The sequence below is a fragment of the Odontesthes bonariensis genome, chromosome 6 (assembly GCF_027942865.1).
Source record: "Odontesthes bonariensis isolate fOdoBon6 chromosome 6, fOdoBon6.hap1, whole genome shotgun sequence".
NCBI lineage: Eukaryota > Metazoa > Chordata > Actinopteri > Atheriniformes > Atherinopsidae > Odontesthes > Odontesthes bonariensis.
Window position 1 is genome coordinate 33,406,508 of NC_134511.1, and position 14,404 is coordinate 33,420,911.

A 14,404-nucleotide genomic window follows, 5' to 3' on the forward strand; every position below is an offset into this window, starting at 1 on the left:
ATTGAATTTTGAAAATCTTACCGGAAGTTAGTTGAACAGCTAGCATCATTTGCTACGAAAACGGTGTTTTTAAAGGGAAACCAAGGTTGTTGAGGTCTGTTGTGGGCAAAGCAGGTGGAAGGTAGGTGTAAACTCATTTTTTGTGCACTAGCTATCTAAGTATCTTTGATGTTATTCACCTCTAAACACATCTCGTTTATTAGCCTACCGTATAAGTTAGCGGAAATCAAGATGTAGGGAAGTGTCAAGTCAAGACAACTGGTAAAGTGCAAGCTAACTAGCTCGCTAGGTCTAAGCTAACAATGCTAACGGTACCGTTTCCCGGTTCACGAGAGGAAGCAGCAGAGCTGCCTCATAAAGTCAGTTCATTTGGCTTAAGTACCTGCCTTAAAATAAGTGGATAGACATGATCAGGTGTATACAGAAAAGGCATGGTCATATCTGTGTTGAGAATTTTAAGTACAGTGGCGTATAAATGGTGTTTATGGCAATGGGGGTAAGGATATTGTGTGTCCCCCCCATATACAACACTACTTATCTTTTTTATTTGCATCCTGGGTTTTGGTTGTTCCGTAGAGAGAGGGAGGAATTATACACAACTAAAGGTTGACCAGTTATTCATCATATTATGACAGTTTTATGCATTTGCTTACTTGTCACATTGAAGTAGAATTGTATTTCCTCTTTAAAGCAACATATAGAAATGTTGTGTGCTTGCACTGAGCACACATAAGTGGTGCTTAAAACTAGAATAAATAATGAGAAGCTTTAAACTTTGAGAGATGACATCAGAACTGATATAGTCTTTTGTGTGAAAACTTACCAGGCACGGATTTCATTTCAATCTATGAACAACTAAGGAGCAAACATTGTGCTGTTTGAATGACACCGCTGTTATATTACTTATATATACTCATCCTATTGTAAATTCTTGTTTTCATCAAAGTGAGAAAAGGGCAGATTGATTACTTTCACAACTGTAAATCCATCCATAGGTGACAGCCTTGCCAGGGTGTTGCCACCATTTGTACAGAAATGAATTCTCAATATGCATGAATCGAGTTGGAGGCTGTTTTGCGCCCCTTGCATGCGGCATGTTTTTATATTTGCATTTATGTCATAACACAGCTGTCACTTTCCAAGCTTTACTTTCCAAGCTTCACTATCCAGTGCGACATTGCAAACCATCTACAGTTTGCAGTGTGTGTGCTGGCCTTCACTCAGAGCCCTACATATGACAATATTTTATTCATAGATGTTGCACACTCTCTCAAAGCTAGGGACTACCGTGTAGAAATATACTAGAAATATCAGTAAGAATGGATCAATTTTGATTTTGTGAAAGGCTTCAGTGGTGAACCATGAACAACACCTCAAAGGAAAAGTACGTACTTACTATCTGCTAGTATTTTGATTTGTCTGAAAGAAAACCTGTAAGGTTACTTATCTCTGAATAAATTGGTGTGAGAAGAAATAAAAATCAAATGTGACCTGTGTGCATAGCCTACTCGTCCCTGAAGTGTTTACTTATGTTTTTGCAGAGGATGGTGGTTATGTGACAGATGAGGGTTGGTTATTGGGGCAAATTGGTAATTATCCTTTAGTGTAGGGGGATATCAATAATTGGCATCATATTTTGGAATAATTAACTCTAACATTAACCATTCCTTCCCTTAAAAAACCAACTACACTATATGCTGGTGACTCCTGACACAGTAGATTAAAGTATCAGATTAAGGATTAAAGTACCATGCACTGCTTTACAAGAAACTGGTAGCACCTGAACGGATAAACGTTCAAGACATTCGCCACTTCTGACTTTCTCTGTGTGAGATGAAGGTACGTGTATGTGTAGCCACATTACTGCACAGTTTTGGTCTTACTGCTGTGACGATTTTTGTCGGATAAAGATTTGGTTATAAAATCAGGATTTTGAGCAGTCAACCCAAGGATGGAACCCAGTCACGGTGGGCTAGTTTCTGATGTGTTTGGCCATCTGACACAAGAACAGTTTTATTGGGAATTTAACAAGTGGTGAAGACTTTATTGCTTTTACATGAAGATGCAAAAAGATGAAACTTTGGAACAGATATGGTGGGCCAGGCCAGCTTAAGTTTTACACGAGTCTATACATGTTGAGGGATTCGATCCCCGACCGCATTATCTGAGGTTTTCAAGTCCAATTTTGAGACGCTCAATTTTGTGAAATTTTGGTTGGACAAACGTGTTTAAAAGTTTGGTTTTGGTCGGACTACTGTACTAATAACTATTTAGTCAGATGTAAATGCCATCATAAACTATGGGGGAGTCTCTATATTACAGCACCGCACAGATCAGTAAGAAGCATATACCTTCTACCTGCGTAGGTAATAAGTTTTATTTGAACAATCTTTATGGAAGCATCAGCACTTCTATTACTTCTATACTGGAGAAAAATTATGAATGTAACGTAAATTTATATGTTAGCAAAGCTTAGGGTCAATTGCGCTTTTGGTCCTTAAAATATGAAGAAAGAGAACTTTCTAAAGATTAAAGCAGCACTAGATAAGTCTGTGAACCTTACAACTATCATTCTGCTTCTGACTCATTCTGAGGTACATTGACTTTTTTCTGGTTTCCAAGCCATTTAGCTTTATGGTGGCTTCACATTTTAGTTGGCTTTTGATGGTGTCTGTGTGGCCCCTTCAATATGACAACAAATTCATGTGTATAGCTTTGCATATGCTGCGCTCACACAGAGGTTTATTTGTAAGGAGGAGCCCGGGAGCAAAAAATTAGCCGAAAATGTATTCATATTTAATTTTTTTAAACTCCCACATAAACCTTTTATAGAATAGAAATCTAATTTTATACACAGCTGCAACAGGTGTGTGAATGAGTGAAACCACCCAAGAAGTAAAGCGTCTCTCATATCTTTGCTTCTCTAGCACTTACAAACCACTAGGAAATGTGAACAACCCGTTTGGGGAATAATGTAGAAGGTTCATGTCATTGTATAATGTTACTAAGTTAAAAAAAAAAAAAAAAGGGTGTAACGTGTACAAAATACCTTTTGACATGACAGCAAACGCTCTTACATGCATCAGCTGTCGCAGCAAGTAGTGAAACAATATTCCCATCCATGGAAAACGTTTTCTTTGCTGTTAGGTAAGACTGATACTAATAGAAAAATTTTATCACAGTAATGTTTTGTTGGTTTGAACTTTCTTTGTGTGTAGTTTTTTTTTTTTTTTTTTTTAATTGTAAATACCCTCCTAGCCAAGGACAAACCTGTAACTGTACACTGTAAAATGATACAGCTGCCTTTGTGCTGTGCTTCCCTCCACCACACAGCTGACCTTGGCCAAGCGCTCGTTCTCCACGGGGCACACTATTCTCTGCCGGCATCTTTTAACGCTCACGTTACTGTTCATCTCTTTTTAAGACATGTTTAAATGTACAATGCTGTGGTCATTGTGGGGGAAAGTCCACATTAAAAAAAGCTCTTTATCGAAGACGAGACAGAAGAAGATGTTCTGCTCAAAGTGAAGTCCGTCAGCAGAATGCGGTTTCAATTTACTGTAAACAATAAGGTCTTCTCTCTATGATGTTTGCACTGATGTTCAACTCTGATAAAGTCCAAGTTGTCCACTCAGAGCTCTGACTTGCCAACCATCACCTGCCGTCTGAGCTGCAGCACTATTGGTAGATTTTATTCCAAGTTTATTGCAAAGAATGTGTTGATAAATGCACGGCTTTGTAGAAATCTCTGATCTGTTTGTTTTCTTTGTTTTTCCCCTCTTTTTAAGAGCGTACAAATGCTCCTTTCTGTCTCGTAGGCGCAGAGTATTGGTCTGTATCGGCTGACTGTCAGCTGCTCCTTCTTAAAATGCATCCTCTAACAGAAGATGAGGGGCAGCGGGGCTTTGTGTTATTTTGTAGAGGCACGATTATCCTTGGATTGCAGCTGCAGTACATGTTGAATTTTAAGTGAGATACAGCTGACATAAAAAAAAAAATGTAGGCAACTACTGATTAATAATTAAACACACTGAAGGAAAGTGAAAACCTGAAAGTTAATCACAAAGTGCTGAAGCACATTCTTATTTACAGAGATGTATTTACTCTGAATGGTTTTACATGTATTTAATATAAATATTGCCCCATATTTTAGGTTGCTGTAGGTTGCTGGGTCCTGTGGAGCAGAGGAGCGGTGCCATTTCCCTTTTTGTCCTCTTATGCCCCCCCTCCCCGTGTGTGTTTCCCTGTGTATTAGTGACCCTGCTCCCCCACCCACCTCCTACCTGATCCCTCCTGCTGTGTTGCCACTCAAGCCCGAAGCTCCCCTCTCACCCCATGCTTGGAATAAAGCCAGCACACTGCCAGCCCAATGACTGCCTGGATCGTCCTGCCTGTCAGCCTGTCTGCCTTCTCCATCACAGGAATATGGATAGTGTGAGTCGAGGCTCTCCGTGCCATTCATGCTCACGTTTAAACGGAACGTATCCAGGTGTACATGACGGAGGGACACGGGCTTGACATTTGACCTTTCTTACTGTCAATTATGGCATTTTCTTGGTCCTGTAGGTATGCCATGGCTGTGATGAATCACCACGTGTGTCCTGTGGAGAACTGGTATGATATTTTGCTCTTGTTGAAATGATGAAATAGGCATGTTTTTTTTCTTTTTTTTTTTTTTTTTTTTTTAATATCTGGATGGATTGTGTCCCTGTTGCAGGTATTACAATGTGACGTGCACAGAGGAGCTGCCCCGACCAGGCTTCCCCAAGACATGCTGCACCATCCAGGACATCCCCCTCATCAGGTCTCTGCTCATTGCTGCATTTTTTAAAAACTTTTTCTAGTGATAATTTGAGCAATTTTCTGTAAGCGGAGGCCCTTAGACATGAATGAACTTCTTGTTAAGCCGCAAATTTGTCGGCCCTTAACCCACTCTCTGCATAACTTGCATTTTTAATTTTTTGTAATCCGCAAGTAAGCCTCTAACAACAGGCAAGCACAAAAGCCCTCTTGTTTAAACAGACTGAGTCTTTTTAGCTGTGTTTGCATGTATACGTCTTTACACGCTCGACTAATATTTAGCTTTAAATTTAGGTAAAATAATCACAACCAGGAGCTTCCACATTTCTAAACCAGGAACTGTAGTTAAGGCATCACAGTCTCTGGACTTGTAAACACAACCAAAAAGTGAACAACGTGTTTGTTTGGTAAAAGTCAGCAGTCACATGTAGCAGATGATGAATATTACTGTGTAATTATCCAAACAGTTTTTACACATTTCCTTACTTCTAATCGACTGAGAGTTACTATGTAGGAGACGCATAGATTGGAGAAATATTGTATTTGCATATATTTGACTGTTTTTCGTTTTTGTACCCTACAGTAAATGTGGCTCTTACCCTCCTGAAAGCTGCCTGTTCAGCCTGATCGGCAACGTTGGCGCCTTCATGGGTAAGTCCTCGGCTAAACCTGAAACTGAACTCAGATTTATTTACCACTAATATGTCAGTGACGCTTTTGCTAACTTAAGTTAAGATAATCTTTACTGCACTCTGTTTTTGGTGGAGATGGTTTGATATGTGTCAACTAAACATATCCCCATGTAATGTAAACGTGGTGCCACAGCAGCCACACTGACTAAGCGGCTTACACTTGCACTCGTGTCTGGATTTATACAACCTTCTGAAATTAGCCCATGCTCTGAAATGATGCATTTATCATGAATAGATGAACACGAATCAAAGCGTGGTGAGAGTACTTCTTTTAAAGCAACCCAACTGAAAAGATGTGGCATAACTTTAAGAGAGCTGTGCATAAACTCAGTTAGATAAAGCAACATTGTAAAGAATGGGCCAAACTTCCCACACATGATGGACTGCTAACGGCACACAGAAAGCAATTAATTCAAGTTATTGCTACTTTAGGTCCTTTAGTGTCCTCATCTGCTATACTCAATGTGTTTTACTAAAAACATCAGTCATTTCCACCTCCAAACTGGGCTATAGATGGTCTCCCCCCACCCTCTCTCGTTTCCAGCCATGGGAGGGCATCTCCAGCAGAAGGTTTCCTGCTGTGAAGCACATGTGAGACCAGGATTTGATGAAAAATTCCCAACCAAATTGTGCGCACTCGCTCCTAAATATCTTCAGTGTTTGTGTGCAAAATCAGCTATGGAGTGAACTTTATTCCTCATACGCTGCTCCCGCAAAGTTTTTTAAACTCAATACCAACACTGTAATATTTAATGGTTTGTTGTTTATCTTGTTATGGATGTAAAACCTTAGAATTGATGAGTACATCAATTTTTTTTCGGGGGCTGTGCTTGTACACTTCTTAGCCGAGCATAGCTTATTGCCCCAGGTTTGTCTTATCTGTGATGTTTCCAGGTGAGTAGAGAAGACTCCAGGAAGTCACTGCATCCACGAAGAAGTGCTCTTGGCTCATAACTTGCACAGAATTATAATAATGAATAAATCAAAGATAAAGTATTTATTTAAGGTGTGCTTCAGTGTCACTGTTTTGCACGTTGTTTTTTTTTTTTTTTTGTACGCAATCAGGTTAGTCGTAAGTGTTTATAGCCTTTATGTGAAGCACGGCTTCTCGCCAAAGACTCCAGCTTCATATTTTACATAAACACACAGAAATTAAATTTATAATGTGCAACAAGGGAGTTGAGCATATTTCTCTAAAGTAATGATAGTGTAATGTTCTTATTGAGGTAATAAAGCTGAGCTGAGCTGTCTCCTCTTTCCACTCCGCATGTATTAATGTTGCATGGTGCCCACAGAAGTCAGCCAATAGCCTCCAGGAGCTGCAGACATGGTTGTTATCTGATCAATAATGAGTGCAGCTTTCCTTCCACGTCCCCCCTCTGTCCTCTCCCACATATACACCCTCCATGACTTTTGTACATTATTCTTTTTGTTTAATCACAGTTTTGCCCCAGTTTCCTTCCTCTGCCCTTAATTGCCTCACTACTGCTGTTTTTATCGTCACTTCATCATTCACGTCACCTACTCCTCTGATGTATTTCCACTTCTTTCCAGCTGTCATTATTTTGTGGATTTGTAATCCTGTAGACTTCCTCTCTGTTACAAAGCAGAGGACTTTGAATGCTTTAGCTTGGACCCTTAAAATGAGTTCTAACGGTCGGGTGTCGTGGATGTATGAACTGCAACAGACGGCAGCGTGCAGGACTACAGTTTTCAAACTCTGATGCTCTGCCTGCCAAGAACACTACTACCTTATGCAGCCAGAGATATTTAATAGAACCCATCCTGAGATATTAGTGAGACAAATCCAATAGTCTTAACATCAGCAGAATGAGTAAAGCCACCGATTTTAATCAGCTGTTATAAGACTGTAAACAGTAGGACTGTGTTCTGAATAAATCTTACAAAGAAAGATTAATCAAAGTGATCCAAATGTATGATTTCCCTGTTTATGAAAATGAATAATGCATACCTTTTTATATCACAGGTTCCTGTTGAAATGCTCCGGCAGGTTTATTTACAGATTTGGTTTTCGAATGCTGCAGTAATACTCATGTGTCCCCACCCCTCACCTCACCTCACCTCACCCCCCCCCCCCCGACCCCCATCCCACCCCGACCCCCACAGTGGTGATGGTGTGCTTTCTGCGCTACGCCCAGGTGATTGAGCACAGTCACCAATGTTGGGTCAACACAATCGCTCTGGTGTCTGGCTGCACCAACGCTGTCGGTCTGGTCATGGTGGGAAACTTCCAGGTAAACATAAATAATGAATACACAGACTTAAATACACTTAACCCAAACAGGGTGACTCAGTATTCGTTGACCATCAGTGTCAAAGAATTAAGACTCTACCTTGTATGTTTCCATCTGACAGGTTGATCACGCCAAATCACTTCATTATGTGGGGGCCGGTGTTGCGTTCCCTGCTGGGCTGCTGTTTGTGTGCTTGCAGTGTGTGCTCACCTACCGAGTGGCTGTGACCACCCTTGACTATTGGATGGCCCATTTCCGGGTGGCTCTGGCACTCGGAGCCATGATCTTCCTCGTCCTCAGTATCCTTTGCACTTCCCTCTGGTGCTGCCCGTGCAGCAGAGTAATGCACTGAACTGTGTGGTGTTTGATACAGGAGTTTTGAAAGTTATTTGTTCTGCTCTCATTAAGTTATTTCACAGAATTTGCCAGTCTAACGTGATCAGAAGCATAAAAAGTACGAAGGCTTAGTGGAGTGGCTGTGCTCACTTTCATCTCTCATGAAGCATCAGCTCATCGTCATTATCAACAATGACTGGAAGGCTTTGTGCCTCTCCTCACATCACTAACACAACGTGGCATTTTCAGAATGGGAACCCGCTCTGGGTGTTATATTCCTTTAATGTCATTTCTCTTTTTCTGTTTATCTTCTTGTCTGTTAAGGACAAGACTAAGATCCATCTTTTCCATGGAGCTGAGCAGAAAATTCCTGTGTAACCCTGATCATATTTTTAACTCACACTTCCTGAGACTGAAGGTGTTTATGAAGTCTCATCCTTGCACATCGAGCATCTTATCCCCCTGTGCCACTGTTTGTTCTTAGATCCACCAGAGATGTTTGTGCTCCTTAACTCGCCCTCCCTCCAGGTGGCATCTTCTTCATCCATGAAAGTTTCATCCTTCAGCACGCTGCAGCCATTTGCGAGTGGGTCTTCACCGTGGACATCCTGGTCTTTTATGGTACCTTCACCTATGAGTTTGGTACCGTCTCCCGTGAGACCATGATGGCAGGCCTGCAGCAGAGCGACCACGGCTCGGGGATCATCATGGGCCCCGGGTCGCGAGGCTCGACGCTGGGCGGGGCAACTAAGGGTCTAAAGTCCCCCGGAGGAAGCAGCACATCCACACATCTCAACTGTACCCCAGAGAGCATTGCTATGTTGTAGCTGTACAGCGCAGCCTGGCGCTCTGAAACGGCACTGGGGTGGTGCTTCATGGGCTCCGACAGGAAGTCAAGATGACAGAGGCAGCATTTGGAGGAGGAGCAAGCTCTTTTATCTTTAACTTTTGAACCAACCATCGGTAATGTTGTACCGTCTTTTCTTACACTCAGTTAAAAAAACATTTTTGTGGGTGTGTGTATGTGTGTGAGTGGTATGTTGGAAGGAGGTTTGAATGTATGGAGCCAGCCTGAGCACATGAACCATGAATGTTCTCCAAGATGGCTGTCTGTAGGGGGTAATTCTGCATGAGAGTGTGGGTATTACCTGAATCACAGTACTGTTTTTTTTAACCGTGTCACTGGTGTCTTGATGGAAGGAGAAAGTTCTTAAAAACCACAACGTTTTGCCCCCTACCCTGACTCCTCTGCCTAATGCTTTGCTTGGCCCTCCTGTTTTTGTTTGCTCATCTCTGCACGACTCACCTCCCAACTCAATTAACAAAAACTTATGTTGGATTTTTTAGTAAATAGAAAATATTGAATGTCTGAGAAGTGTATAGTTAAAGTATGTTTCACCAGCTGTAGGAATACAGCCTCTTTAATCAATGGGGCGTAAACTATCCGAAAGGTATTAAAACCGTTAGACTCGCCTGACCATTTTAGTAGATTGCACTGAATTTTAATAATTTTACATTATATGTCGGTTTAACATAGTTCCCCCCCCAAAAAAATGTTTTTCTTTTTGTTTTTCCTGTTGTTGAGACTCATGTTTACCATGTTTGTGTCATTTTGTTCCGGCACCACATGTTGCATGCTCTGACAGTTTTTCAGTAACTTTTTTATGTCACGTCTGATGCAATAACTACCATCAATCATCCATAGGTTATGCTCCACTGGAGTGAATAATGCCTTTTTCAGTATGTTGGAGTTCACCTTTTAATCCAATACAGTTGTTTAATAGAGAAAGTGACAGACATATGATGATATAACAAGTGGGTGTGTGAACATATAGCTATAATCACACTATTGTATTTACAGAGGAACCTAGTTGTCGACACGCTGATCTGATTCCAGGCTGGACCTTTGGAAGCCTTATCTGAGTTTAGAGAAAAGTTTTGTGTCAAGAGTTCTAAAAAAAAAAAACAGCACCATACAGGTTGTAAATATAAAAGTGTCACATTTTGAGTTGTTTTTCTTTTCCTAATCATTTCCTGCTGCCAATTTCTCTTTGATATTGATTATTACTTTTGTGAACTAGCGTAACACCAGACTGCCACAAACCAACACTGCTCAAACTAAAGCTAACCAATGCCACACAGTTTAGTTTAAACAGCTTTCATAAAGCAGTTTCTTACTGAGGTATGTTTCATTATAACACATATCCAAAAAGTATTCTGCCCTCTGCATAGTGTTCGTGTACTTCAGATACTGGACGCCAGCAATACACGTTTTTAAAAAGGTCGTGTCTCCTACCTCTTATCTTTTGCGTGTGTGACGTTTGAGAAGGTAAAGCTGCAAGTCTCAACGTGTGTCACAGTGCTTTGAGGAGGAAAGTATTTCACATGATGGGGGCTCAGCTCAGTCCCCACAACTGTGTGTCATACGTGTCTACATGATCACGCAACAGTTTTCCTTGTTTTTTTCCCTCTTGCTGTGGGACTGCAGCTATTCTGTGTTCTGCAAACTTTGCCAAAAACACTGAGATCCACTGGAGTTTCTCTTGTAGGTGTATGAATTGGTAGAAGTGCACGGTTTTCAGCTTACTTTTGGTTGTAGCCTATTTCAACATACTGTAATCAAGTCACAATGTGACTCCAAATGGCAGCTCGTGTGCGCCCTCACGTCAGGGTTGAAACAGTTTAACACCATCTTCCACATGCCAAATATTTTACTTTTAAAGGTGAAATATGTTAATTTCTTTACTTTTTTTGTCTTTTGTCAAAATGGTATGTCTTTTTCTTTTTTTTAAAAATCATTTTGTGGGAGGACCCTGTATTTCAAAAGGCTGCCTGAACTGTACATGTCTTGAACACTCAACGTACCGCTCCTGTGTCCTTTGAATCTGAAAGCTAAAGAACGGTGAGGGAGACGTCCAAGAAATCCCTGAAAACAACACAAATTATTTTTGTTTCCTTTTATAAATTCTGTAAATATGTATGATTTGTCTATCATTTAGTTATTTTCATTTGAAAGAGGTTTATATTCAAATCTGAAATAAAAATGATAAATTATTAGCAGATGGCTTCTGTGGACTCTTCTTGGAAAAAACTCAATTTCCTTAAACAAAAATCACAGTTCTGTACACAGTTGGGTGAGTTGTTTTTTGTTTGTTATTTTGATACTTCCTGTTGTGGAATAGGACTTGTTTATCTTTAAATTATTTCAGAAAAATCATCATCTCTTTATTATCTAGAAGCACAGTTGGAGACAGCTCCCAACAGAGCAGATAACTTCTAAGATAACTTGGTTTAAAGTCCCACCCAAGCTGATAATTGTCAGTTTAAAACTTAACAAATAAGCAACTAAGAGGGTTTTTCCCAGATTACTGCTGTAGTCTGGATGCAGAATAAGTCAATTAAAAAAGGATAAAAGTCTAAGTAAGTGCCGGATTTATAAAAAGCCAATTCAGACCATATTGGTTAAGTTGCAAATGGCTCCTCTGTTGAGACCAGAGGAGCACGTGACAAACTAAAGGGGAACTCCACCAATTTCCTCCATAAAGGTCAACTTGTGCTGTTATGAGGAGTAGCACAGAGGAAGTGGAACAGTAATGCCCTCTGTGGTTCTAGAGCAGCTTTGTCAGGTTTGAGGGGGAAAAAAACAAAACAAACAAAAAAAAGGGCTTGGACATGCACAGAAAGCTTGTGTTTTACTGGGAACATGAAGTTTCAAACATCTGGACACATACTAGTGGCCAATCTAAAAATATTGAAGGGGGACTTTTTCTTTTGCGTCTTGAAAGAAGAAAAAAAAAATGCAATTTAACAGTTGCTAATAAGCTGAATTATGTGATGTAATGCATCAAATAAAACAAGACTTCCAGTTTGGTCTATGTCAATAGAAAAATGATTAAAAGAAGCTTTCATACATACTTCCAGTTAAATTGTAGTACAGCTAAACATGTTTTTTTTTTTGCTTACAAATTTACATAAGAAAGAAATGAAGACTCTAAAATAATATGGTTCAGAGCACTTAGTGCTGCTGTTACCAGCATTTTACAATATATTCATCATAGATATTGATAAAAGATCAAGTGCTTGTGGTGAATTCACACCAGGTCCAATAAAAGGAGAAGAGGAACGCCCCCTGACTGGAGTCGTCACACGTCATTCCAATCAAGTGTATCTCATTGATAGACACGATGTCACATCAGGTAAATAGATTCAAACTAAATTAGGTATTTTCAGGATGAAATATTTCTATTTTTTGTTTTAAATTCCTGACAGTTGTGTTTCCTCAAAGGGGGCACACTTTAAAGTAAATGTCAAACATTCACTTGTTTCCATCCTCACGATCAAAGTTAAACTCTGCTGAAATGGCATGAATGCAGCTTGCACTTGATTGAAGCTTTCGGCGAGTGAAAATGCGTAAGCGCTGTTGTATCATGTGTACATGGCTCCGTGTAGGTCCTCAAGCCGGTGTTCCCTCTGTTTTCTTCTCTCCTAAAAGACGGGAGGAGGGGGCAATATTCAGCATAATTCACAGAGAAAAGCATGGTCAGAAGATGAGAATCTAACAGATATTTGCACACTCGCCTTGTCTTTTTTAAACTCCTCGTACTCTGGATTGTCAGTTGGTAATTCAAGTCGGCAGAGTGGACAGGAGTTAGTCTACAGTTGAAACATAGAAAAGATTCATAAGGCTTTCTAAATAGACTCTCATACTTTAAAAACAATATAGTGTATTGCAAACTCATAAGCTTTACCTTGCCCAACCAGGGTAGTATGCATCCTGCGTGAAAAAGGTGTTTGCAAGGCATTTCTCGAACCGTCTCTTGTTCCTCAAACTCCAGCAAACATACAGGACATTTGAGACCCTTGTCTGTGAGAGCAAAGTGTGAAACTTAGTCTTTTTAATGTCATTATTCCAGGCAATGTCTGCAAAACAAGCCAGCTTCTGACATGTGCCGATACACTACACATCCCCACCCCCCTGCTGTCACAAACCCGAACACAAACTGAGCATGTGCCACCTGCTTGTTCTGGGGAAATGATGACCACAGTGAGGGTCTGTACAGCAGTTTTGGCAGCTGGAGGAGGAAGCCGCTGGTCCCAGTCTGACAGGTCAAAAACCCCAGAGTCAATCAAGTCCAAGCCCTGCATTAAAGACCTGTAGACAAGGACCAATCACAGAGCTGAAATCTACTGACCATGGCGAGGCTTTACTGTTTCGGATGCGTCTGGTCTCACCTTGCAAGTTCAAGCAGTGCATTCTGGCGATACTGCTCTTCAGGGTTGGTGGGCTCGCAGTCATGTTCATCGAAGTAGGATGCCATTATGGTCCAGCCGTCCTGTGTGTCGTCTTTGCATCAAGGAACCTGCAGACGGATGGTGAGGGTTCACTAATCTGTTAAAATGTCTTAAGAGGTCATTATGAAAACATAGATGGATCTGATGAGTGCTTACAATCACTCTTGATAAGAAATGTATATTTTCATAAATGTATTATTTCTCCATGAAACAGTGCATATTGAGTGCAAAGCAACATAATTACGTCAAAAAAACAATATGCTGCTGCATATTTTCAACTTAGTTACCAAGACTGAATCTATTATAAATAAAAAAAATAAAAAAATACAGGCATATCAGTTCATAACCTAAACTATAAATATATAAAAAAACCTTCACATTACAATGAAGCTGTAGTGAACAGCAAGCACAACTCACAGCCAAACAATGTAACCTTCTCGCATAAATTAACATTCAATAAAGATGACTGCTGGTAACATTGCGTAAAAAATTTACTAACAAACCACTAAAACTCTCAAAATACTTAAAACAGTCCCAAGGGTAGAGAGTAATAAATGTTGAATTGACTCACAAAGTTTGCTACTCTAAAACAGGAGTTCGACAACTACCACCCAGTTTTTTCTGCTTTTACAAATTAACTGAACGCGTTAAAAAACAAACAAACAAAAAAAAACCTAACAAATAAATCATTCATTGCTGAATAGGCTATACAAAATTAGTCGACTTACCGGAGACGTTAGCGATAAACATTTGTCATTCTTCCGGGTATTGTGACGATGCTTACCACGTGGTATCTGGTCCAATCACAACAGGGAACGTCTTCTTTGCCTGATAATTACTTTAACACGAATGGCAAAGGGCAGTGTTTCATTAGCGCCACCAAACGGTATTGGTAATATTATTCGCTGGATTTTATATGAAATTTAGATTTTTCACTTTTGATATTTGAAGCTGCTACTCTGCAGAGTTTCTCTAGTTTAATCAAATAATTTCTTGCTGGAAACCTTTTCCAACCTAATGCTATAACTA

The 14,404-nt window shown here is 40.2% G+C and overlaps 2 protein-coding genes across 3 annotated transcripts; one reads left to right on the top strand and one right to left on the bottom strand.

The window, feature by feature from the left end:
- Window positions 1–32: 32 nt before the first annotated feature.
- LOC142382484 (transmembrane protein 150A-like) lies at window positions 33–11,143 on the top strand. Of its 2 annotated transcripts, none has more exons than XM_075468399.1 (8): window positions 33–121; window positions 4,154–4,434; window positions 4,567–4,614; window positions 4,718–4,804; window positions 5,384–5,451; window positions 7,620–7,747; window positions 7,869–8,046; window positions 8,612–11,143. In XM_075468399.1, the coding sequence occupies exons 2-8, from the start codon at window positions 4,370–4,372 to the stop codon at window positions 8,908–8,910; spliced, it is 873 nt and encodes a 290-aa protein (XP_075324514.1). In that variant the 5' UTR covers window positions 33–121; window positions 4,154–4,369; the 3' UTR covers window positions 8,911–11,143. The 2 variants fall into 2 exon arrangements, with proteins under 2 accessions (XP_075324514.1, XP_075324515.1); XM_075468400.1 differs by having other exon boundaries at window positions 43–121; window positions 4,256–4,434.
- Window positions 11,144–11,756: 613 nt separating this feature from the next.
- rnf181 (ring finger protein 181) lies at window positions 11,757–14,178 on the bottom strand. Its single transcript, XM_075468401.1, has 6 exons — window positions 14,104–14,178; window positions 13,316–13,443; window positions 13,099–13,235; window positions 12,832–12,947; window positions 12,662–12,736; window positions 11,757–12,568 (listed from the first exon to the last, which is right to left on the bottom strand). Exons 2-6 carry the CDS (start codon window positions 13,399–13,401, stop codon window positions 12,509–12,511), a joined length of 474 nt encoding a protein of 157 aa, XP_075324516.1. The 5' UTR covers window positions 13,402–13,443; window positions 14,104–14,178; the 3' UTR covers window positions 11,757–12,508.
- Window positions 14,179–14,404: the final 226 nt, after the last annotated feature.